This window comes from Castor canadensis, chromosome 15 (genome assembly GCF_047511655.1).
Source record: "Castor canadensis chromosome 15, mCasCan1.hap1v2, whole genome shotgun sequence".
Classification (NCBI taxonomy): domain Eukaryota; kingdom Metazoa; phylum Chordata; class Mammalia; order Rodentia; family Castoridae; genus Castor; species Castor canadensis.
In genome coordinates this window covers 17334921-17361878 of record NC_133400.1, presented here as the reverse complement: position 1 = coordinate 17361878, position 26958 = coordinate 17334921, and the positions used below count along the sequence as shown (strand labels likewise).

Below are 26958 nucleotides of genomic sequence, written 5' to 3'. Positions count from 1 at the left end.
GCATCTCAGGGTAATTTTTGTAGGTCATTTATTTCCCCTACAAAAGTGTTTTTTCACATTGAAGATGTTTTGGCAGGATTTTACTTGAAGGAGAGATGCAAAGGTTCAGGTATGATAGGGCTGGGTGCCATGGCTTTCATCTGTAATTCCAGCACTTGGGAAATGGAGATAGGAGGATCACAGTTCAAGGCCAGCCTGGGCAAAAGTTAGCAAGACTGTCTCAAAAACAATCCTAGCCTGGTGGTACATGGTTGTAATTCCAGCTACTTGAGTCATGGAGGCAGGAGGATCAAGGTTGGAGATCCTACCTGAAAAATAAGAAGCAAAAGGGATGGGGACATGGCTCAAGTGGAGGCCCTGAGTTCAAACTCTACAGAACCAAAAAAACAAAAAAGATCAGGCACAATTTAGTAAACATCTATTCTGTGGCAAGTGCTGCCAGACTTGAGATCAGTGTCATTTGAGTTTCCCTCAAAACCTTGTGAAAACTTTAGAGACTGAAATGGTTGAGTTTGGGCTGGAACTTAGAGGAATGGGAGAGACCAGGAGTGGCCTCGCTGGCTCTGAGGAAGTAGTTCAACGCACAGCTCCTCTCCCCAGGGTCGAGGGCCCACATAGGAAGCACGTCTGCTCCCCAAGCTTCAGCATTAATGCAGAAGGGTGGCTGTCAACCATGAACTCCAGCTCACTGGGTCACGGGAAGGGTCTGGGAGCATTTTCTCCAAGTGGGAGGTGAGGAAGGGGGTTGTGGTTTCAGGTCTGACAATGATAAGGGACTAAGACTGACACAGAAAGGAGAGAGGCAGGCATACTAAAGGTTCTGCCCTCAGAAGCATTGTCTAAGACTTCTGAATGTCCCTCCAGGATTTATGCAGGTGAAAAAACCTGTTTCCCATGATCTCACTTTCAAACCTATTTTGTTTTACATAGGTTTGAACATGGTTTAAATATACACTGAGTTTTCTAGGAATGCAACAACCATGTAAATAGAACAAAGATGAATTTTACTAAGTCCATTACAAAAACCTTACTACCACTGGTATTGCTCAGTGGTACAGGGCCCACATGCCCTTACCACCAGCTCTAAACAAGAAACAAAGCATCACCCTATCACTGATAGCCACATTTGTAGGTATTACATTAGCAATGGAGATGTGGGTGTCTGTGTTTATTTTAAAATATCATAGAAAGAAATCTAAGGGAAAGCATGGTAGAGCCTACTTGTAATCTCAGCACCCGGTAGGGGGAATCTGGAATTTGAGGCCAACGCGGGTTACACAGCAAGACCCTTTTTCAAAAAACCTAGGGCTGGTGGAGTGGCTCAAGTGATAAGAATGCCTGCCTAGCAGGCATGAGGCCCTGTGTTCAAATCCCAGTGCTGCCAGAAAAAACCCCTAAACAATATTAATTTGAATATTATTTATCCAAACGTCACTAAAAGTTTTTACCTCATTATGTCTTCTGGTGTATCAATATACACATATTTTTATATATATTAATTTATGATAAACTATTTCTCTCATGATTTTTTTTCTTTTGTTTTTTGAGACAGGGTCTCCCTGTGAATCCCAGGTTGGCCTCGAACTGGTGATCCTTCTGCCTGGGCACGTAGCTATTTCACCTTCTATATGGCAATTAATCATAGTGAGTTTCTGAAAACCCCGAGCATGGGTACTTATTTTGCCCTCCACCTCACTCACGTGAGCAAAGGGAACCAGAAACTATCCTTCCGTGAAGGTGGGCGTTCCCAACGGAGTAGGCCCCGCCCCACATCACGTGTCCCCGCCCCTCAGCGCCGAGCACTTCCTGCCACACTTAACATGGCGGCGGCGCTCGTCCACCAAAGCGCCTGAAACGGGCGCAAACACCAAGTTCCACTCCACTCATGGCGACCCCCGTAGAGGCAGTGGGCAGCGGGGCTTTGGAGACATGCAGTCTGGACCAGATTCTGGAAGCGTTGAAGCTGCTGCTGAGCCCGGGAGGTGAGAGGAAGCATCTCGGTGCCGAGCTGGACCTGGGACTTACAGGGCCGCCGGTCTTCCAGGGTTGTCCAGGCTCTCGCAGCATGCACCCCTGGGCCTTCCCCAGACCCCCGCTCCGGTGCTAGAGGCATTTGGTTCTCGTTCAGCCTCATTTCAAACCTGAGGAAACTGATGCTCAAAGACAGCATGGAATCGGTTGGATACTGATACTAGCTAACATGCTGGAGTACTTTCCTGGGGCCGGCACCTCAAGTGCACGCCTCGGAGCTGTAGGGACTGCGGAACACAGCCTGAGAGGACAGGCGTCCGCGAGGTGTAATGTGAGGTCCCGACCGCTTGGGGGCGCAGCGGTAATGTGGACTGTTGTGATTTGTACAAAGCGCAGGACAGGAGTGGCTCAAGTGGTAGAGCGCCTGCGTAGCAAGCCAGTGCCACCAAAAAAAAAAAAAAAGTAGTACAAATCGCAAAGAAAGGAGTCCAGAAATAGGAAGCAGTCACGTTTGAGAACTGTTTGGGCACAGTCTTTAGGGATTTACAGTCACCTTTAATCTTTTGTGGTGAGTGGACAAGATCTTCCTAATTTAGACTGAAAGGACCTGGCAGTGGTGGAGCCTACCACTCTCTTTCACCACTGAGGCTCAGTGAATGGATTAAGTAACCAAGACCATGTGGCTCCATAGGGGCAGAACACGAATTTAGAACCCTGTTCCTCCGAATCCCCTTTTCAGCAGATTATTGAGCATAGCGCCTCAGATGTTATCTGGAGCTTTGGGAGAGGACATAAGAAATAGGCACCTGCTCGGACTAGTAGAGTAGCTGGAGTGGTAGCTCACCTGCCTAGAAAGTATGAGGTCCAGAGTTCAAATCCAGTACTGCCAAAATAAAATAAAAGCCTCTTTTAAAAAATACAGGGCTCTGCATACAATTGCAATATATATTTTGGGAGAAGGGACTTGAAGGATTAAGAAGGTGAAGGCACAGGAAAGGCCAAGGTGAGGATGTTCCTAGTCTCAATTTTTTTTTTCTTTGTGGTACTTGGACTTGAACTCAGGGCCTACACCTTGACCCACTCCATCAGCCCTTTTCTTTGTGTGTGTGAAAGGTTTTTTCGAGACAGGGTCTCACAAACTATTTGCCCAGGCTGGCTTCCAACCTCAATCCTCCTGATCTCTGCCTCCTGAGTAGGTAGGATTACAGGTGTGAACCACTGACACCCAGCCCTAGTCTCAAATGTTTGACACGAAAACAACTGCAAACATTATACCATACTAGTTGGAAGTGAAAATAAGTTGTTAATAATAGTAAATGAGTGCTTACTAAACATCAGTCCCCATAGTCAGCTGTTTGTGTATGTCATTTAACCCTTACAACAGTCCTATGAGATAGCTATTCCTTGCATTCTGTATTAGAGATGAAGGAACCCAGGCTCCTCCTTCTTCATGAATTGTGTTCAAAAGACTTCAAAGGCTGTTATTGAAATTTTGTTTATAAAAATGGAGGCCATCTCAGTATGAGTTTTGAAATGAAATATTTCTGTACTAAATTTAACAGCTGATCTGTTGTTAAATTTTAATTACTGGGAGAAATTGCTAAGAATACCAGTAACTTGTAAATAATGAAGATGTGCTATACTTTCTTTTTCTTTTTTTGGAGACAAGATCTTGCTATGTCGCCCGGGTTGGCCTTGAATTCCCAGGATCAAGAGATCTTGCCTCAGTCTCCCACAAGTAGCTGGGACTACAGACTCATACCACTGTACCTGGCCCCCTACTTGTGTTTAATAAAAAGTACCACATAAATCATGACACTTTAAATATCACAGAACATAGCTATTTAGGGCACCATTTCCCACTGTGTGACAGGGATGTTTTGGGTGAGAGTAGAGGAACATTTTGAGTGTGAACCAGTTCTTGTAGTGATCCAAAGCCAGTCTATGGTGCTCGACTGCCCTGGTTGCATCCAGGGGTTGCCACTTTCCAAGCCGTGATCCTTGGGGTGAATAGCCTAACCCCAGTCTGTCTCATGCTGGCTCACAATAACATTGTTAATTAAAATAACTATAACTAATGGGAAGAGTGGCATTGTTTTATGTTTTTTTGTGGGACTGGAGTTTAAACTCAGGGATTACTGTTTGCAAAGCAGGTACTCTACTGCTGAGCCACACCTCCAGTCCATTTTGCTGCAGTCATTTTTTTTGTGAACTGTTTCCCCCGGCTGGCCTTGAACTGTAATCCTCCCAATTTCAGCCTCCCAATAGCTAGGATTACAGGTGTGAGCCACTGGCCCTCCGCTTGTTTTATTCATACTCTTTCTTTTTCTTCTTGTGGTTATACTCAGGGCCTCACCTTGCTAGACAGGTGCCCTACCACTTGAGCCACTCTGCCAGTCTTGTTTTACTCTTTTGTAAATCTTTTTTGTGTGTGTATGTGTGGTGCTGGGGATTGAACTCAGGGCCTTGTACATGCTAGGCAAATGTACCACTGACCTATAAGCTATATCCCCAGACCTGTCTTAGTGTTATTATGAAATAGTTTTGACCTTGCAGACCCCTTGACAACTCAAATCTCTTATACCACACCTGGAGAACTGCTGCTTTAGTGCCAGGCATGGTGCATGTCTGTAATCCCAGAGCTCCAGAGGCCGAGGCCAGAGGATCACAAGTTCCAGGTCAACCTGGGTGACATAGCCAGACCCCATCTCATAAAAAATGTGGGGGGAGTTAGGGTTGGGGCTCAAGTGGTATAGAACTTGCCTAGTAACTGTAAGGTCCTGAGTTTAAACCTTGGTACCAAAAAAAAAGCAAAAAAACAGAGAGAGAGAGAGAGAGATTGAGGAAATGCCAGCGTTTTCAAATACCATAGATTTTATTTTCATCACCAGTAGAGGGCAGAGAAGTCTTAAAAGGCAGCTCTTGGGAAAACCAGTAAGCTTTTGTTTTAAATCACTTTCTTTGTGTTCCATGTTTGGATTCAAAGATCTTAAAAATCACAAGAAGTCTCATAGAAGTTGGTTAGTGACCTTAATGGTTAGTGGCCACAGCTATGAGGGCTCCCGTTTTCTATTTAGTTATGTTTTAGCTGAAGGAACCAGATTTTTTTTTTTTTTTTTTTGTGCTATTGGGCTTTGAACTCAGGATCTACACCTTGAGCCACTCCACCAGCCCTTTTTTGTGGTGGGGTTCATTGAGATTGGTTCTCAAACTATTTGCTGGGGCTGGCTTTGAACTGTGATCCTCCTGATTTCTGCTTTGTGAGTAGCTAGGATTACAGGCATGAACCACTGGAGCCTGGCAGGAACCAGGTTTCAAAGCTAGTGGTCAGAACACTTGCCCCAGACAGTCTAGAGAAGTACTGCAAGATTCTTATTCTTCTGATTCTTTCTTTTTTTGGTGCTATTTGGGATTGAACTCAGGGCTTTATGCTTGTTAGGTGGACGCTTTACCACTTGAGCTACGCCTCCAGCCCATTTTGCTCTGGCTATTTTTCTTTTTGCCAGGGTCAGCCTAACCTCTGTCCTTTTATTTGTGCTTCCTGCAGTAGCTGGGATGACAGGCATGTGTCACCACACCCAGATTTCTCTATTGAGATGGGGGTCTTCCAAACTTTTTTTTTAACCTGGGCTGTCTTGGAACCATGATCCTCTCCATCTCAGCCTCCTTGTGAAGTTGGGATGACAGGTGTGTAAAACTGTACCTAGTTATTGATTGATTTGGGGGGTGGTCTCTTCAACTTTTTGCCCAGGGTAGCCTTGAATGGTGATCCTCTGGATCTCCACCTCTCAAGTAGCAAGGATTATAGGCATGAGCCACCAGCACCTGGCCTATTTTTACTATTTTTAAGGAACAATATTACTTTTTCTTTTTATAGAATTAGTTAATGTTCACTATAGTAAAGGTTAGAAACTAAAGAGAAACCGAAAGAAGAAAACTGAAAGTACTTTAATCTTATTACCTAGAGGTTACCACCACCAGCATTCCGGAAAACATAGTGGCTCAAGTGGTAGAATGCTTGCCTAGCATGTATGAGGCCTGGTGTTCAAGGACCATTACCATCAAAAATAAAAAAGAAAGAAGGAAAGAAAACTGGTCTCAGGTGGGCACCAGTGGCTCATGCCTGTAATCCTAATTACTTGGGAGGCTGAGATCAGGAGGATGGCAGTTCAAGACCAGCCCAGGAAAATAGTTTGTAAGACCCCATCTCCAAAATACCCAGAGCAAAATGGACTGGAGGGGTGGCTCAAGTGGTAGAGTGACTGTTTTGGCTGAAGCCCTGAGTTCAAACCCCAACCACACCAAAAAAAAAGGTTTCATATAACCTTAAAATAAGTTTTTTAAGCCGGTTGCTGGTGGCTCATGCCTGTAATCCTAACTACTCAGGATGGGTCAAGTTCACTACAGAACACGCAGGATCCTTCTGCCTCAGCTTCCTGTGTGCTGGGATTTACAGGCATGCCACTATGCCTGGCTTGCATCTTTAGGTTTATTAAAAAATAAAATAAAAGGGAAATACAGAGAATTCCCCTGTATTTTCTCTCTAACCCAGTTTGAGTTTTCCATGTTGTTAACATCTTGTACTTGTATGGTACATTTGTTACAATTGATTGACTAATATTTATTCACTGTTAATTAAGTTCATTCTTGGTGGTATACATTTCTTTGAGTTTAGAGAAATGCCTACTGTCTTGCCTATAGCATTACAGTATCAGACAGAATTAAAAAAAAATAGTTTTGGAGCTAGTGGTGTGGGTCAGTGGTAGAGCACTTGCACAGCAGGAGTGAGATACTGGGCTTGATCCCCAGAACTGTTAAAAAAGAAAAAAAGTTTCACCTCCCTTAAGATACCATGTTCCACCTATTTTCCCACTCACCTCCAGTCTCCTGCCTGGAGTGGGCCAGGTATTCCACACTCAGGGAAGTACAGTTTGTTTAATTTGTTTTCCTTGTATATAATCGGGTTTTTTTTTTTTTTTTTCCTTTCTTTTCAAAAGGATCAGGCTCAAGTTCACTACAAAACACAAAACATAATGTCTTATTGGCTACTTTAAAATCTAATCTGTCTGCCTTGGAGGACAAGTTTCTGAAGGATGCTCAGTGGAAGAAACTGAAACTCATACGAGATGAAATTGCTGAGGAAGCAGAATGGCCACAGAACTCCGTGGACATCACTTGGAGTTTCACCTCTCAAACCTTGTTGCTGCTGTTGTGCTTGAAGGAAACCATGATCCGCCTAGCAGCTGATTTCCATCCAGGTAAACCCAACCCTAGGACTCCAGAAGTTGCTCCTGCCCTCAGCCCTGACACACTCAGTATATCACAGCAGAAGACTGTCCAGTCTGTTTTGCAATTTGTGGTTACTTTGGGTGTGTGCCCCTACCTTGTACCTGGTGTCGGAGTCCCTTTGAGATCCAGGACTGAATTTGGTGCTGTTGTTCATGATGTTGTGTGGCCTGATGCTGCTCCCCATGCAACCCGGAGACTGTACACCAGCTGCATGGTCCTCCTAAATGTTGCTCGGCATGCATCCTTGGGAAGCTTGATTTTCTGCCGCCACTTCGGGGACATTGCAGCAGGTCTGTGCCAACTGGGATTCTGCCCAACCAAAAGAAAACCACCAACACCTGTGGAAGAGGTAAACATTTATTGAGCGATTGGGAAAAAGGGAGATGGTATGTGTATATATTTGTGTGTGGTTGTTATAAAAGACAACTTTTAGTTCTCTGGAAGCAAGTTGAAAGATCTTGAATTCCTATTGAATGTCAAAGCATAGCAGTAGGTAAATGGAATATTTTTTTTTTGGGTAGTGGGGTTGGAGATGGGGAGGTGAAAGGTGGGGGATCAAGGGTGGGGGTGGTGGAGGCTTAATTTTTTAGATGGCAGTCTTTTGCACACCTGGAGAATCCCATTTCATCTGTCCCTTGTCATCTTGTGGGATAGCTACAGCAGGCTATCTTTGAACCTCTGGTTCTTATAAAATGGTTTGGAAGGTGGTTGTGAGAATTAAGGATAATGTATGCAAAGTACCTAGGCTAATCTCCACTAGTGCTGTTGCCTTCATTGTTTTGTTTTGGTTTTTTTTGGTGGTGCTGGGGTTTGAACTCAGGGCCTCAGACTTGCTAGGCAGGCAATCTACCACCTGAACCACTCCTCCTCCACTAGTGCTTATTGGAAAGTAGTTGCTGCTATCTGTCTATTTATATATTTAGGCAGTTCTGGGGTTTGAACTCAGGGCCTTGCACTTGCCAGGCCAGCACTCTACCACTTGAGCCATGCCTTCAGTCTTTTTTGTTTTAGTTATTTTTCGGTAAGGTCTCATTCTTTTTGCCTGGGCCAGCCTTGAACCATGATCCTCCTACCTGTGCCTCCCAAGTAGCTGGATTACAGGTGTGCACCTCCACGCCAGGCATCTTTGTTATTACTGGGTGTTGGGGCTATGTGTCGGTTCTTTGCCATCATTCATTCAGTGAGTAGTTGTGTGCCAGCTGATACCTAGGCCACAGAAGTTGCTGTGGAGGTTACAGAAACATTAGACATGGTCCTTTTCTTCAGCTAGTTCACATACTAAGTGAGGAGAGAAGACTTACAAGTATGATATAGCAGGGCCTGCCATGTCTCCCTGTAAGAGGTCCACCAGCATCAGTGTAGAAACTAGGCAGAAGAAGCTATTAAGATGTAATATATGGGGTGGTAAGGGAGGGGGTGGGGGCAGGGGGGAGAAATGACCCAAGCCTTGTATGCACATATGAATAATAAAATTAAAAAAAAAAAAAAAAAAGATGTAATGTATGGAGGGTCAGAGCACCTAATAGGCAGGGTGGTTCTGAACCACCACAGTCAGGTCCTACCATGCTGTTCCTTCTCTTTCACCTGCCTGTATCATTCTAAAAGTGCCTAAAAGTCACTGTCATCCAAGCAGTGACCCAAAATTATGAGCTCCCCTAGTGGCTCAGAGCAGAGCACCTTGTTCTTTACTTCAGAGTGGTACGGATTGACAGTTCCAGTGGCGCCTTCACCCTGTACTTCCTGAGGTACGGGGATCTGGAACAGCAGATCTTGTTGCTGTTACAGAGGCTAAACAGTGCCCCAAGTGTCTGAGGCAAGAGAGAGAAAAGAAGAGGGAAACACAGAAAGAACCAAAAGGAGAGGTGGAATGAGGAGGTAACGGTATATTATGAAGTTGGATAGTGTCCCCCCAAGAGCCTCACATCTCAGTGTGCTAAATGGTAATAGGCAGGACCCTCACTGTTTGACTGTGAGTGGTTAACTCCCAATGGGGGATAGCACTTTTGGTGCTTAAGGTGCCCCAAAATAGCAACCCTCTTTGCGGGCCCAGGTCTGAATGAATGAAAAGACTAACCAGTTAATAGAGTAGGAGAGATGAAAAGTCAAAATGTCACCTCTATTTCTCATAAGAACAAAATTGGTGGGATATCACACAGATGGAGACAAATCTCCTAACAGTACACTCAGAATTAAACACACTTACTATTCACCCAGTTTCAAGAGGACTGGAAAATTCCAGCGCCTTCTGCCTCATGCAGGGACTGTGATCCGCTCTGCAGGACGGCACAGAGCAGAGCCCTGTGTGTATTTACTCCCACAGAGAAGAGGAGCAAGCTGAGCAGTGTGTGCCTGAACTGGCCAAAAGCGAGGATATTCCACAGTCACCAATAAGATAAGCCACAAACCTGCCCAGAAGGGGAGTGAGTGAGGGATGGAGAGAGGGATAGGGGTATGTTCGTGGCATAGCCTCCTCTAATCAAGGTGCTAAAAGCTTTCCTTCTTCCCTCACCAAGTACCTTTGCTTGGTGCTATAAGATGTTGCCTTCTAGCCGTTGCCTGGTTTGTATTTCACTAAAGCCAAGTGCATATTTCTTTCAGGTTTTAACTGAAGAGGAACGAACCCTGGCCAGGGGGGCCTTGAGAGACCTATTGGATCAAGTATATCAACCATTAGCAGTCCGTGAATTACTTATCCTGCAGGGAGGACCTCCCCAGGTACTCAGGCCTCGGGACTCTCGTGGATGAATTGTCAATGATAATGTGTGCTGTGCTGTCTTCTCCTGAAAATTGGATGACTTTAGTTCCCTATTTAATGATATTTATAAAACTTGTGATACTGACCCTCAGGATAATTTAAGACCTTTTTTATTAAATGAATTAATGGAATAGAATATTATCAATATTTTAAGGCTTATGGCAGTCTTATGTGAGTTGTGTGTGTGTGTGGGTGTGTCTTTTGTTTGTGTTTTTTTGCAGTACTGGGGTTTGAACTCGGCCTACACCCTTGAGCCACTCCACGCCCTTTTTTTTGTGAAGGGTTTTTTCAAGATCGGGTCTTGCAAACTATTCGCCTGGGCTGGGTTTGAACTGTGACCCTCCTGATCTCTGCCTGCTGAGTAGCTAGGATTACAGATGTGAGCCATCAGCCCCTGGCTTGTTTTGTTTTTCTGAGACTCAGTCTATGTTCATCCCAGCTGTTGAATTTCCTATCTTCCTATCCTTCTGTCTCAACACTGAGGTCACAGGTTGTGTGCATTGTGACCTTCAAAATATGTACTTATTCATTCATTCAGAAATTGGATCTTTTTTTTTTAGTACAGGGAATCAAACCCAAGGCCTCACACATGGTCAGCAAGTGCTTTACCTCATGAGCTATGCCCCCAGAACTTACTGTAAACTAATATTTGGCTGTTTGACAATGTATTCCTTTGGTAGAAGTATTTGGACACTTTATTCTTTAAATGAAGTACTTGAAGTAAAAAAAAATTTTTTTTTGGTGGTTCTAGGGTTTGAACTCAGGACCTCACGCTTGCTAGGCAGGCATCTACCACTTGAGCTACTCTGCTACTCTGACAGCCCTGTTTTTGTCTCGAGTATTTTTGAGATAGGGTCTGTGAACTATTGGATCAGGCTGGCCTTGAACCTTTATCCTTCTGATCTTGTCTCCCAAGTAGATAGAATTATGGGTATGAGCCACTGGTGCCCAGCTCATGTCAGGAAATTTAAAGTTACCATTGTTTCTATTCTTACCTCCCTTGTTTTAAAAACAAACAAGTATATATTCTACTAGATACAATTTCTTTTTTTTTTTTCCTTAAAAATTTACCTAGGTGTGGTGGTACGCATCTATAATCCCAGCCCTCAGGTGGCTGAGATCGGAGGATCATAATAAATTCTAGGACAGTCTGGGCTATGTAGCAAGCTCCTGTCTCCAAAAAAATGTATTGGAATTGATTTAATTTCATAATCAGAATTGCCTGTTTGCTTTTAGTACCTAGATTTTAGTTATGAATGTAGATGTGTAAAGAGTGAGAGGCCAAAGGAACTGACTGTATGTCAGGAACATGGACTAGCTGAAGCTGACTCTAAAGATATCTCCTAGATGAGTTGTTTTTATCTCATCTCTAGAATATTACAGTAGCCTTCCACCAGACCCCTCTGACTTCCCACTCCTTTTCTGTAAATGTGTCAAATTTGCCACACTGAGATTATGTGGAAAGTACTTAGCATGCCTGACATCTCATAACCCTCTGTTCTGTTTTTTTTTTTTCTTTCTAGAGGAACTGGGGTTTTAAGTTAGGGCTTTGCACTTGCAAGGCCGGTGCTCTACCACTTGAGCTATGCTCAAGTCTTTTTTGCTCTGGTTATTTTGGAGACAGGCTGTCACTTTTTGCCCAGGTCAGCCTGAACTACAATCCTCCTATTTTATGCTTCCTGCCATCACTGGGCTGACAGGTATGCACCACTATCCCCAGAATTTTTTGGTTGCTGTGAGCATTTGCTTTGTGGGAGTTGACTTGGAACTTCGATCTTCCTGATTTCACCCTTCCACATAGCTTGGTATGACAGATGCATGCCACTGTGCCCAACTATTGGTTGATACAGGGTCTTATGAACTCCCTGCCCAGTCTGGTCTCAAATGGTGATCCTCCTGATCTCAGCCTCACAAGCAGTTAAGATTTTAGGCATGAGCTGCTGGCTGCCTTCCATAACCCTCTTAATAAATAGTAATTACTAATCCTCCTTAAACAAAAGAGAAAGGACAGGTTACTTAGGCTTAAATATTTCTGTCACTATTTTGATGTTTGTGTGGTTAAGTGCAATGGTTGACAGCAGCATGGCTATCGTTCTAGTCCTAAATAAGAACACCAAGTCTAAAAACAAGAGAGAGAGGGAAAGAGAGAGAGAAGAACACCAGGTCTTTTATTCATGGTAGTTCCACAGATTGTCAACTAAAAAAGGAGCCCTTGAAGAAATCCGACTCTTTCTTGAAACTGGTGTCGGTGTGTCATGGTGGTCCAAGCATGTAAGACCCAGGGGCCTGGCGTTGCATGTTCCCTCACGATGTGAGCTGCCCTCTTAGTGGCAAATGGCATTCATAAGAATGTTTTTTTGGAAGCTACGTTTGATTGGAAAGAGTGCAGTCAGAGATTGATCATATTAACTTTATGTTCCTAGTTATACTCACTGATGTGTTTGTCTATTTCTGGGTTTGAAATTTCATTGATACATCACTGTATTTTTATTTTCTTAAAAAGTAGTGGTGGCAAACCAGACATGGTGGAACACACCTGTAATCCCAGCACTTGGGAGACTGAGGCAGGAGGACACCAAGTAAGGGGACAGCCTGGGCTACATATCAAGTGAGACCCTATCTTGAAACAAACAAAATGAGAAAAAGGTAGTGGTGGCCATTGATCAAGGTCATCCTGGTCTGTACAGCAAGACCCTATCTCAGAAAAAGGGGGGAAAGCTGGGCGCTGGTGGCTCACGCCTGTAATCCTAGCTACTCAGGAAGCAGAGATCAGGAGGATTACGGTTCAAAGCCAGCTTGGGCAAATAGTTCATGAGACCCTATTTTGAAAATACCCATCACAAAAGAGGGCTGGCAGAGTGGCTCAAGATGAAGGCCCTGAGTTCAGACCCCAGTACAAAAAAAAAAAGGAAGGAAGGAAGGAGGGAGGGAAGAAGGTTTTGTAAAGGAGAGCTGAGTTTTTTGTTTGTTTGTTTAGGGTTTTTTGGTGGTACAAGGATTTGAAATCAGGGCCTCACACTTGCTAGGCAAGCCCTTTCCCACTTGAACCATGCCCCTGGTAATTTGGCTTTTAATCTTTTAGATAGGGTCTTGTGTCTTTGGCCATCTGGCTTCAGACCATGATCCTCTTATTTCTCCTTACTGAGTAACTGGGATTACAGATGTGCACCCCTGCACCTGGCCCTGTTTTGTGTGTGTGTGTGTGTGTGTGTGTGTGTAGACAGGGTCTTGCTTTGTAACCCAGGATGGCCTCTTACTTACTATATAGTCTAGCCTGGCCTTAAATTTGCCATCAAGTGCTAAGGATACAGGTATGTACCACCATGTCCTGTTGAGAGGTGTTTTTTTTTTGGAGTGGGGGGAGGGGTACTGGTATTTGAACTCAGGACTTCACACTTGCTAGGTTGACACTCTTTTTTGTTTGTTTTGTAAAGAAAAATTATTGCTGGTGCTGGGGATTGAACCCAGGGTTCTGCATATGCTAAGCACGTGCTCTACCACTGAGCTACATCCCCAGCCCTAAGATGTTGCTCTTTTGGTCTATAGAGCACGTTGATTTGTCAGTATGACTCAGTACTTTAAAAAAAAATTCTCCATATTTTATCTGCTTCATTGATAATCATTATTCATATCTTTCCTTCCTTTCACCAGTCCTGCACAGATGTGAAGACACACCTGAGGTGTCAGGCCCCAGCCTGGCTTCGGTGTCTATGTGGGCAACTGCTCTCTGAGAGGTTAATGAGGCCCAGTGGTGTTCAGGCAGTAGTCCGGGGCATTTTGGAAGGAGCAGGTGGTAAGAAATAATTTATCTCTGTTACTTTAGTATCCATTTGCCTTTGAGTCACAGACTGAGGTAAATCACTGGCCTTTAGTCTTTATTTACAATGTCTGATTTTGGGCTGGAGATACAGCTCAGTGGTAGTGTGCTTGCCTAGCATGCTTGAGGCCCTGGGTTCCCTCCCCAGCACTGCAAAAAAAAAAAAAAAAAAGTTAGATTTTACTCAAAGACATGCACATTGGAGAGCTGTTATAAGAGAATTAGGTCGCTATTTTTCTATGAGTACCCCCCCGCACCGTTTGTGCATATGTGTATTTATTGTTACCTATTAGGTCTACTGGCAGTGAAGCAATGAATTCTTTTAGCTTTTATTTTTTTATTTATTTATTTTGCTTTGTGTTTTGATATATGGTCTCACTTTGTAGTTCAGGCTTTCCTCAAACTTGTGAACCTCCTGCCTTAGTTTCCCAAATGCTGGGACTATAGAAGGGTACCATCATACCTGGCTTAAAATTTGTCTTTTTAGAGTAAAATTCAATGAATATTTTAGTATGTTCACAAAGTTGTGCAACCACCACCAATTTCTAATTCCAGACCATTTTCATCAAACTCTCCATCCACCAAAATGCCTCTTACTCATTAGCAACCAATATTCCCCATACTCCTCTCATCCCAGCTAGTAAGTGCAAATCTACTATCTGTCTCTAAGGATTTGCCTATATTGACAGTACATACAAATAGAAACATACATTATGAGGTCTTTTGTGTCTGGCTTCTTTCACTTAGCGTAATGTTTTTAAGGTTTTACTGTGCTGTTGCATCAGTCGATCTTATTTTCCTTTTTATGTGTGGTAATTTTTGTATTAGTGTGTATTAATTGTACACTGTGATTTTCTATACATGCATATAATGTACTTTGATCATACTCACCCTCCTGTTACTCTTCCTTTTTTTTTTTTGGTGGCACTAGGGTTTGAACTCAGGGCCTCACACTTGCTAGGCAGGCACTCTACAACTTGAGCCACTCCACCAGCTTTTTATTTTAACTTTTTTTTTTTTTTTTTTGGCAGTACTGGGGCAACTCAGGGCCTTGCACTTACTAAACAGGCACACTACCACTTGAGCTATATCCCTAACCCCTTGTTATCCTTGTGCCTGATAATTTTCAACTTAACACTGAACAGTTTTACTTTACATTGTTGGGTGCTAGATTTTGTTGTGTTTCTTTGTTGGGCTTTGTTCTGAGATGCAGTTAAGTTAGTTAGAATCTCTTTGAACCCTGTGACCCTGGCTTGGTTAGTGTGATTCTACAAAAATCTTCAATGTTAGGTATTTTGGTACTAAGGCTATATATACACTTCTGATGATTCTACTTGATAGCCTGTGTATTAGGAGGTCCTTCCATTCTGGCATGTGGGAAGACCAGCTATTCTCACCCCTTTGTGAACTCTAGGATTGTTCCATCAGTTCCTTTCTGTTGGTTCTTCCTTTGGCCCTTGGTATTTTCCTTATAGAAATCCATAAACCATATTCCACTAAAGACTTGGTAGAAGAATCCTCTGCAGATCTCTGGAGCTTTCTCTATATAACTTCCTCCTTTCTCATATTTTGCCTTGAAAATTCCAGCTGTCTTGGCCTCCCTGAACTCTGAACTGTTTCCTTGTCTTAGCCAGATCCTAGGCTTCATTTGGGTTGTCCTTGGTATAGTGTGGCCTGAACTCTCCCTAGATAGTAAATTAGGGTAACCATCAGGTTCACCTTGGTTGCTTTGGTCTCTCAGTAATCAGTGTCCTGGGCTGCCTGTTGTCTAGTGTCTGAAAATCAGTTTATATATTTTGTCCAGTTTTATAGTTATTTAAAATGGTAAGTTAAACCTGATCCATATTACCTATTGGTTGTAGTTTAAAGCAGTTAAGTGAAATCATGCATATAAAGAGACAATGTAATAATAATAATACTAGCAATAAACACTGAGAAGCTGGTACTCAAGTCACCTGAATAAATATCATTACAGTGACAAACTTCTCATAAACCAGCATCAAAAGGAAAGTGAAGAGGGGCAGATCATCTTATAGAAGAAATAAACAGTGTCCAATGAGCACAGAAACACTCTTTACCCTAAGTTTTAAAGCAGATTTATCAGATGGAATCTCATAGGGAACAGCTATGAATGTTTGACATCTTTCTCTGTTGCGACAGCGGGGGCAGCTGGTGGGAGTGATGCTGAGGCAACAGCTGCTGACTGGAAGAAGTGTGATTTAATTGCAAAGATTTTGGCCTCTTGTCCCCAGCAGTCTCTTTCTCCAGAGAGTTACTACAAAGACATCTGCCCTCAGGTAGATCATGTTACTTCTCTTGAACCATCAAGGATATCTGCTTATTTACAGAAAGAGGACTTTTAATATTTTAATATTTCTTTAACATTAAAGTAAGAGCAATATAACATTTAAGTTAGTTGTTTAGTAAGGGACCTTCTTTTTAGAGCAGCCCTGGGATTCAAACTTAGGGCTTCAATGCTGGCGAGGCAGTTCTCTACCACTTGAGTCACTCCAGCAGTCCTTTTTTGTGATGGGGTTTTTCGAGATAGTGTCTTGTGAACTGCTTGCCTGGACTGACCTCAAACCTCAGTCCTCCTGATCTCTGCCTCTTGAGTAGCTAGGATTACAGGGATAAGCCACTGGCACCTGAGGGACCTTCTTAACAGGTAAATAAAAAACTGTGGGTGAGATTAACCTAATTGTTAGGTTTAAAAATGCCTCACCAACAATTCCAGGAATGGGAAGTGGGGGGTGAATTCAACGAACTTTTGTAAATGTCACAGTGTACCCCCAGTACAACAATAATATGATAATTTTAAAAATGCCTCTCTAGGACAGGGGATGTAGCTCAGTGGTAGAGCACTTGCCTAGCATGTGTGAGGTTCTGGGGTTCTGAGTTTGATCTTTGCTAACCTGATAGATGAAAAATGTGGAGTTGGTTTTCTTATTCAATACACCTGTGGATTTAAATGGAGTATAGTCCAAAGATCACTCAGTGGTTACGCTGATCTCCAGAGTTTTCATAGGTAGGCATGCATGGGAACAAAATATCACAGTGCAGGTATCTTATATTGAAAAATACTAAATTTATTACTTGCAATGTTGAGTAAATATTTTCCAGAATTAGTACCTATAGTTTCTATACTTTAGAAAATGATAAAACCAAAGCCCAGGTCTCAGGCTTGCTGAGTCTCTCTTTGGCAGTGCCAAAGACTGACCAGGTAGAAGATTTTCTTGTCTGTAGAAAGCATAAGAGTCACCTTCAAGTCAGCAATTAGAAGTGGATTTTTTCATTGGTTGCCCATACTGGAGTAACCCACTCACAATAAAAAAGTTAGCAAGACCCTAGCTCAAAAAATGCAAGCTGAACATGGGTATAATGCCATCTATGAAGAAGGGAGGATCATGGTCTGAGATCAGCCCTGGGAAAAAGTTAAGACTGTATGTGAAAAAATAAACTAAAGCAAAAAGGTCTGGGGACATGGCTTAAGTGGTGGAGCATTTGCCTCACAAGTACTGGGTCCTGAGTTCAAACCCTAGCACCGCTATAAAAAAAAAGTCTCTTATCTAGGATAGTTTAGAAAAGGCAAGAAGGCAAGCTCCTCAGACCCTCAATATATTTCTACATTTGAACTAGTAATTTCACTTGACGGTGTTAATAATAACAGAATTTGGGAGAGAAGAGAATCAATGTCTGGAATTTAAGGAATAATTTATAATAAACTCCCAAACAGCTTGAATATAATGTTTCTCCTTTCACTTTTTTTTTTTTTTTTTTAACCTTTTCTTTTCTTGAGACAGTGCCTTGCTATATTGCCCAGGCTGGCCTTGGACTCCTGAGTTTAAGTGCTCTTTTTTTCCTCAACCTCTTGTACGTGCCACTGTGCCAGTTTGAGTGTAGTATTTTTTGAGGAATTTATAACAATATGAGAAAGTTTCAGCAATATACAAAACTGAGTAATAGCCAGATGTAGTGGTGCACTTCTGCAATCCCAGCATTAGGGGACTGAGGAAGGAGGCTCATAAGTTCTAGGCCAGCCTGGGCTATGTAGTGAGACCTGTCTAAAACAAAACACTGAGTATTAAGTGTGGTCTCAATGTAAGAAAAAATAAATAGAAAATATGCTGGAAAAAATATACCAAAAGTATTTATAGTGATTTGGGAAAATTTTTTGTTCTTTCTTAAAAAGTTTTTTTCTTTTTTTCCAGTTTTCTACAATGAGGAGCCTGTATTTTGTAAATATGATAAAAGTATTTGACAAAAGATAACCTCTTTAGTGCTCATACCCTTTGGTACTGGGTTGTTAAGTTAAACAGTTCTGTATTACTGCAGCAATTTTATTTTGTTGCTTAAAGTAAGTGTTTTTTCTTCTTAGTTACCATTATATTCCTTATAAAGAGCCGGGTGTTTGCTTTATGTAATTTTTCTTGCAGATTCTAGATTTATTTCATTTTCAAGATAAATTGACTGCACGACAGTTCCAGAGAGTTGCCACCACTACGTTCATAACTATATCGAGAGAACACCCACAACTGGCAGCCAAGTATTTGCTTCAGCCAGTGTTAGCTCCTCTTCACCGGTGCTTGAACACTACAGGTAAAGGAGGAAGGTTAGGTGGCCTCCCTTGAAAGGGCCTTCTTCAGTGTTTCAAATTTAAATGATCTGTGGCACCTCAGTGTCTTCAGTTTTCCTTTTTTACCCCCAACTTTTTACTTCCCAGAAGTTCTAAGAAGAGTATTATATACGCTTCACCTAAATTAACTAACTATTCCTATTTTGATCACATTTGATTACTTTCTGTCTTCACACATGAACTTTGTCTTTCTGGAGCATTTGAGAGTTAGTTGTAGGCATCATGTCTACTTCACCTCTAAATACTTCAGCAAATATATCCAAAGAAAAATGTCATTCTCTTGCATGACTGTAAGGCAGTGATCACACTGAGGAAATTTCACACTGATACAGTACTTTCAGTGTTTGTCCTGGCTTGTTCACTCATTCACAGGGTATTTATTGGACATCTATATGCTAGGGATTCTTCGTGTGCTAGGATACATTTGCAGCATTAGCTACATATTTACACGTGTGATCTGTTGATAACAAAGGGGACTAGGAAAGGATATTACTAATCGTACTTAGTTGCATCATGGCCACCAGAAGCTGTCTGAAGAATCAGCTTTCCTATTTTTCCAATTATTACTATATTTTAGGACTATATGGCAATTATGATGAATTACCATATATTGTATCTCCAAGGTACACATTCTTTTTTTCACATTAAAAACCTTTTAGGTCAGGTGTGGGTTCATGCCTGTAATCTCAGCTCTCAGGAGGCTGAGGCAGGAAGGTAGTTAGTTGAAGGCCAGCCTGGGCTACATAGTGAGACCTTGTCTCAAAAAAACCAAAAAGACCCTTTTAGGCTAGGAGTGTAGCTCAATAGAGCACGTGCCTAAAATGCACAAGGCACTGCAAAAAATAAAAATAAATAATACCTCATCATTGTTAAATGACTAGTCTAACTTGCTTTTCAAGCTAGAACATGTTTTTTGTTTTGTTTTGTTTTTGATATAGAGTTACTATGTAGCCTAGGCTGACCTGGAAGTATCAATTCTCCTATTTCAGCCTCTCCAGTACTATAATCCCAGTGTTGGAATTACAGCTGTGCACCACTATGCCTGGCTTATTTAAAAATTTTTTAAAGCCAGGTGCCAGTGGCTCACACCTGTAATCCTAGCTACTTAGGAGGCAGAGATCAGGAGGTGAGTTTCTAAGCCAGCCTGGGCAAATAGTTTATGAGACTCTATCTTGAAAAACCCCACTATAAAAAAGGGCTGGTGGAGTGGCTCAAGGTGTAGGCCCTGAGTTCAAACTCCAGTACCGCAAAGAAAACAAACAAACAAAAAAAACAATACTCCAATACTAAAAAGAACTGGCAGAGTGACTCAAGTGATAGATACCTATCTAGCAAGCATGAGGCCTTGAGTTCAAACCCAGTATCACTGTAGCTGCTTGAGAGGCTGAGATCAGGAGGATGTCAGCTCAGGTCAGCCTGGGAAAATAGTTCATGAGACCCCCCCCATCTCCGAAACAACCAGAGAAAAATGGACTGGAGGTGTGGCTCAAGTGGTAGACTGCCTGCTTTGCAAGCACAAAGACCTGAGTTCAAATCCTAGACCCACCAAACAAACATTAAAAAAAAAAAACCAACTTTTTAAAGGGAAATTTTCGGACATATACCTATAGAGATTACATAGTGATTACATCAGCTCTCTGCCATTTCATTTCATTTAGTTCCCAATTTTTCATTCAATAATTTAAAATAAAAGTTTCAAGTGATAACATATCATTATGTTAATTGGTAATGTTTCTTGTTGCTTAGTGACACATAAAATAACAGTGCATATTCATAGATTCCATGAATGGCATATTGTGCAAAGATAGTCATGTTGATTTTTGGGTCTTAGCTGGACCATCTTACTAGTAAAACTTTCTATTAGTGTCTTTTTTTCAGTGAGGTCCTGCGTGTGGATAATTGTATTTGTTCTTTCTCTAGAGATTCCAGAGAGTGACATGGTGCCAGGGGCCATTTTGGTGACAGAAGAAGAACTTAATAGATGTGTTGAAGATGTGTTTAAGGTTAGTAATTCAAGTCAGTAACGTTTTGAGCTAATCTTTGTACCTAGTCTTTAAAGTGTTTTTGCTGTTTTGTTTTTGTTTTTGTTTTGAGACACAGTCTTGCTATCTAGCTCAGGTTGGCCTCAAACTCACAATCCTCTTGCCTCAGCTTTTACATGCTGGGATTATAGATGTGAACTACCACATCTGGCCTTAAGGGTTTCTTTTTTAGGTGATGAAATGTTCTGGATTAATGAAGGTGACAGCACAACCTTGTGGAGGTTTTTGTGTACATGTGTGTACAGAAGTTTGAACTCAGGGCCTCACGCTTGCTAGGCAGGTGCTCTACCACTTGAGTCATTCTGCCAGCCCTAAGAACCTTCTGAATATATTAAAAAGCACTGAATGATACATTTTAGGAGTGTGAGTGGCAAATGGCATGAGAATTAATCTTAATACTAATATATTTTACATTTCTAGGGCAGAAAATTAAGTTTGAATAAATTTTTTATGTTTTTATGAAATAGTTCAAACATCCAAAAAAAATGAAGAACAGACTGGAGGTTTGTCTCAAGCAGTAGAGAGCCTGCCTCACAAGCATGAAGCCCTGAGTTCATGCCAAAAAAAAAAAAACACACACAAAAAAACTACACCCACATGCACCCACCACTCAGGTTAAGAAATTAAAAATTAAGAGTTCAATTGAAATTGACTCTACCCATCTCTGGTCACATTTCTACACCCATAGGGAACTACTATCCTGGTTTTGCATTTGTTGTTTCTTGAGCTCTGGTGGTACTGTGCATGATTTGAAGTGGTATTATAATATGTGTACCTGCAATTTGTTAATTTTCATCATGAGATGCCCCTCCTTTGTCTCAGCCATCCTTACTTGATTGTTTCTGATAGACATTTGAGTTGTTTCCAGCGAATTTTTGCCAGTCTGTTGGATACATTGTGTTTTTTTGTTGATTTGTTTGAGGCACAGTCTGGCTTTGTAGACCAGGCTGGCCTTGAATTCAGCCTGGCTTCTGAGGTTTGATTTTTCTTTTTTTTTCTTTTTTGAGATGAGGTGTCACTGTGCTGCCAAGGTTGGCCTAGGCTCTAGCACATCTCCTGCCTCAGCCTACCAAGCTGGAAGTACAGGTGTGCACCACCCTGCTTAGCCACACATGTGCATCTTTCTAACTAGCATTACTCTATTATTACTCTATTATTGGTGAGATTGAATATTTTACCGTTTTTTGGTTCATTCATGTCTTCTCTGTAAATTGCCTGTTCAGGCATTTTGTCTATTTAAAAAATTAGGTTCCCTAGCACTGCAGAAAACATTTTTTAAAATTTCTTTAACATAATACCTTGGGCTGGGCGCTGGTGTCTCATGCCTATAATCCTAGCTACTTGGGAGATGAGATTTGGAGGATTTTGAATCAAGGTCAGTCCAGGCAGGGAGTTTGCAGGACCCCATCTCAACTAATAGCTGGGTGCAACAACACATGCCTGTCATCCTGAGCTGCTTGGCTGAGATCAGAGGATCGGAGCTCAGGACAGCCTGGACAGGAAAGTTTGCAAGGGTCCATCTCATGGGTCCATCTCGAGAGTCCATCTCGAAGGTCTATCTTGAGGGATGAAAGCTGGCATGGTGGCACCAGCTTGTCATTCCTGCCCTGGCAGGAACTTTAAAAAATAGGATTGTGGTCCAAGCTGACTTGGACAGAAAGCAAGACCCTATTTCCAAAATAACCAGAGCAAAGGACTGGAGCTGCGACTCAAGTGGTAGAGTGCCTGCTCTCAGTGTGAAGTCCTGAATTCAAACCCTAGTACTGCCAAAATACATAAATAAATAAATAAAATAAAAATGAAAGTGAAAAGTAAAAAGTTAGTCGTTTGTCTATTTGAAACATTTTTAGAGTCTTTTTTTAAAAAGTAAGGTTAGATTATTGAGGTACACTTTACATACCATAAAGTCATCTGTTTTAAATATATAGTTCAGTGATTCTTAGTACATTTACAAATCTGTGAAACTATCACCATAATACAGTTTTAGAACATGTTTTCATTCCCCAAAGATATGCCATTTACAGTTACACCCTCTTCTACTCCTGTCTCTAGGCAACCATTAACCTGTCTGTTCCTGTATGGATTTGCCTTTTTGTGGATACTTCATATAAGAGAATCATACCGTATTTGCTTGTGTTCAGTTTCTGTCACTTAACATAATGCTTCTTTTTTCTTTTTTCTTTTTTTTTTTTTTTTTGGTGGGACTGGGCTTTGAACTCAGGGCTTTGTGCTTGCAAAGCAGGTGCTCTAACACTTGAGCCACACCTTCAGTCCACAGTCTCTGGTTATTTTAGAGATGGGGGTGTGATGAACTATTTGCCTGGGCTGGCCTCAAACTGTGATCCTCCTGTTCTCAGCCTCCCAAGTAGCTAGAATTACAGGCGTGAGCCATTGGCGCCAGGCTAACATTATGTTTCTGAGGTTCATCCAAGTTGTTACATACATATATCAGTATTTTGTTTCTTTTAATTGTGGAATAATATTCCTTTGTATGTCACTTTTTATCAGTTTATCAGTTGATGGAAATTTAAGTGTAAATTTTTAACAGTTTTATTGAGCTATAATTCCACCATAAATCAATATAATACCATTCAACTCACCCATTTAGAAGTGCAAAAATCGATGGCTTTTATATTCATAGACTTGTATAACTGTAATCACAGTTTTACATCATTTCATTGCCCTCAAAGGAACTTCCTATACCACTTAGCTGTCACTCTCAAATCCCTCTGCCATACTGTCCCAAATCCCAGGCCCAGGCAACCACTAACTTGTCCTCTGTCTCTATAGATTTGCATGTTCTGGACATTGCATATAAATTGGATCAGACAATATATGGTTTTTCTGATTTGCTTCTTTCACTTAGCATAATATCTTAAACTTTTATCAATATTGTAGTATGAATTGGCACTTTATTCTTTTTTATTGCCAAGTAATATTCCATTGTATTATTATACCACATTTTGTTTATCCATTCATTAGTTGATGAGTGTTCCGGTTGTTATGAATAATGCTGCTATGGGCATTCATATACATACATGTTATTCTATGTGTGTGCGCTATGGTTAGGGTATGGTTTAGTATGTCCCCCAAGGGCTGGTATGTTGGAAACTTGGTCTCCAATGTGGCAGTATTTGAGAAGTGATATGAAACCTTTAAGAGACAGAGCCTAATGAAAGGCAATCGAGTCATCAGCACACTGCCCTTGGAAAGAATAAATGTAAAAACAAAACAAAAAAAGTATTAAAAAAAAAAAAAGAAGAAATGTAGTTCTTGCTGGACCCTGGGCAGTTCTCCAGAGATGGTTGTTATGCAAGAACAAGCCTGTCCCTCCCTTTCACATGCACGCTTGCCATTATGGTGTCTGCCTGTGATACAGCTGGGTGGCCCTTGCCGGAGCTAGTACAATGCCATTTGGACTTCCAGCCTCTAAAGCAATGAGCTAAATAAACTTCTTCTTTTTTTTTTTTTTTTAATAAATTATCCAACCTGTAAGTTATCCAGATGTGCTGTTATAGTAATAGAAAGTTGACTAATATAATATATTTTCATTTTTCTTGGGCATATGCACATAAATGGAATTGCTAGATTATATGCATCTCCATGTTTAACCACTTGAGGTACTGTCAGGCTGTTTTCCAAACTGGCTACATCGTTTTACATCCCCACCAAGAGTTTATGAGGGTGTAGAGTGACTTTAAACTCATATTCTTTCGGGTAAGAGGTGAATGTTTTTGTTTTAAGCTTTCTGTATAATACTAATAAATTTGTGGATATAAAATTCATGGTTAAAATTCAAAAATTCTCCTTAGCATTTACTTTATTGCTAGAGTGAAATGTTAACTACCCTTTTAATTTCACAATTAAAAGAAAAAAGATTGTATCTCTTATAGGATTGACCAAGAATACAAATATGGAATTAAATTGCTTATAGATAAAACATGACATGGTGACTTAATGAATAAAATGCCTCATTTATAGACTACTGAAGAGATGGGTCTTATAGTCTGTTCTAAATATTTGTAGGAAAGGACTTTTCAGATTATGGAAAGTTAAGAAATTATACAGTGAATTATAGAAAATAAATGCTCTGAGAGAACAAGGTTCCACTAACTTGCAGAGAGATCATGTTCAGCCATGTCTCTATCCCAGTCTAGGGAACATTGTGAGAGAAAGCTGTTAAATGGCTGGATGTAGATATCAGACTCAAAAAGTACTCTCAGGGCAGGGATAGGGCAAATTGTGACTAAACTTTGATACAAACCCCTCTTAGTATTTCTTGAAAATCCATACATTGTCTTTAGAGGAAAAAGGGATGGGTGTGGTGGCTTGCACCAGTAATCCCAGCACTCAGGAAGCTCATGAGTTCAAAGTCAGGCCTACGTAGTGAGACCCTGTCTCAAAGAAGAAAAAGAAAACAAAACAGAATTTCTTTCTGCCGAGGGAAGTAGCCTTTGAAAAAGCGATCTGGAAATAATAAATTTTGCCATTTATCCTGTTCTTGTCTTCAAAAAGAGGGGAAGCCTCTCAGAGTTCAGTGAGCGATTTGGTGAGTTTAAGACCTAGAGAGGCAAGCAAACCATTGGCTTAATGTAGACATTGGATTTATGTACTGTTGTGAAACCAGGAGGGTGGAGAAGGGTAATTACTCTCTCTACAAGGCTTTGGCAGCCCAGCTGCAGTTGGAAAACAGAGGAAATGTGTATGCGGGAGGAGAATGGTAAACACTATGTAAAATTTAGCAACAAAGGATATGTTGTCTTTATTAACATTCTGCTAATACTAAATTATAGAGTACAGCTCAAAGGCAGGAAATAAGGAAAACATCTGGGATGGGAAATTGATCCAGCTACTCACTGGGTAACAAGAGTGTGTTTAGTTTTGTTTACTTTTAGAGGCATTCGGGAACATTATCTAACTCTGTTTCTCTCTTCTTGTTAACAGATTTATTGAGATAAAATTCACATAACTTACAGTGTACAGCTTAGTGTTTTTAAAAGTGTATTCATTGAGTTGTGTAACCATCATCTCAATCTAATTTTAGAATATCCACCCCCCCCAAATATCCATTGACTGTCTGTCATTCCTCATTCCCTGCCCCTAGCTGTAGCAACTACTAATCTACTTTTTGCAAATCTGCAGATTTGCCATTCTAGACATTTCGTATAAAGAGGATCATACAGTATGTGGTTTTAGTATGATGATTTCTTTTTGGGGAGGGACTGGGGTTTGAACTCAGGGCTTCATGGTTATAAAGCAGGCTTTCTACTGCTTGATCTATTCCTCCAGTCTGGTTATTTTAGAGATGGGGTGGGGGAGGGTCTAACAAGCTATTGTTATTTTAAGATAGGATCTCACTGTATAGCCCAAGCTAGCCTTGAACTTGCTATGTCGCCCAGGCTGGCCTCAAACTCTTGATCTTCCTGCCTGAACCTCCTGAGTGTTGGGATTATAAATGTGCACCTTCACGCCCAGAACCTATTATACTTTGTTTAAAAGACAGGAGTTGCATAATGAAAATATTTCCTTCTTAAGACATTAAAATATATACTTTGGTATTTAAAGAATTAGACCTTCAAGGGCAGGCACCCTGGTGGCTCATGCCTGTGATCCTTGCTACTCAGGAAGCATAGATCAGTAAGATCTCAGTTCGGAGCCAGCCCTGGGCAAATAGTTCTCAGCACCCTATCTCAAAAAAAATTCATCACAAAAAATAGCTCAAGTGGTAAGAGCACCTGCCTAGTAAGTTGCTGAGGCCCTTAGTTCAAACCCCAGTGCCACCAAAAAAAAAAAAAAAATTAGATTCTCAGGTCAAGTACTGTGGCTTGTGCCTGTGATCCCAGCTATGTGGGAAGCATAAATAGGAGGATTGTGGTCTAGGAGGGCCTGACCATAAATATGGGCATAAACAGGAGATTCTATTAGAAAAATAGGTAAACCAAAAAGGGATGGGTTTGTAGCTCAAGTGGTAGCGGGTTTGGCCTAGTTCAAACCCCCGTACTGCTAAAAAATAAAAAGAATTAGATCTTTAATTCTCTGAATGGAACTCCCTCCCTTCCTCCACCCCCCCCCCCCCAACAGTGCTGGTGATCAAACCAAGGGCCTCCCACATGCTGGGCAAACCATCTATCACTGAGCTACACCCCAGCCCTCCAAATGAGAATTTTATAATGGGAACAATTTCATAGGAAAGCATTTTAATGCTTTCATCCTTCACACCCAGCAGCAACTAGATAGCTCTGGTGGGGCAGCTGGAGAATTCTCAGTATATAGGTGTATAGGTAGGGGCTAGCTAAATTGAATTGAAAACTTGGCATACACACTTGTTTTTCATCTACATGAATAATTCTCCTTATTTCTAGGTAGTCTGTGCCTTACATCTGGTAAAATTATCTAAGCCAAAAAGGGGCTTTGCAGCTCAAATAACTTTTAGTCCAGTGGCTCCCCATTC

General features: G+C 41.4%; 1 protein-coding gene across 3 annotated transcripts in view; it reads left to right on the top strand.

Moving 5' to 3' along the window:
• Positions 1-1804: 1804 nt before the first annotated feature.
• Tango6 (transport and golgi organization 6 homolog) overlaps positions 1805-26958 on the top strand; it is a 174502-nt gene continuing 149348 nt past the window's right edge. For 2 of the 3 annotated variants that reach the window (XM_074055759.1, XM_020175326.2), the window contains exons 1-7: positions 1805-1982; positions 6969-7609; positions 9859-9975; positions 13667-13808; positions 15993-16129; positions 18266-18428; positions 20386-20468. In XM_074055759.1, the coding sequence (XP_073911860.1) occupies positions 1886-1982; positions 6969-7609; positions 9859-9975; positions 13667-13808; positions 15993-16129; positions 18266-18428; positions 20386-20468 (1380 nt within the window). In that variant the 5' untranslated portion in view covers positions 1805-1885. The remainder of the gene's footprint in view (positions 1983-6968; positions 7610-9858; positions 9976-13666; positions 13809-15992; positions 16130-18265; positions 18429-20385; positions 20469-26958) is intronic. The other variant, XM_074055760.1, reaches the window with a different exon arrangement.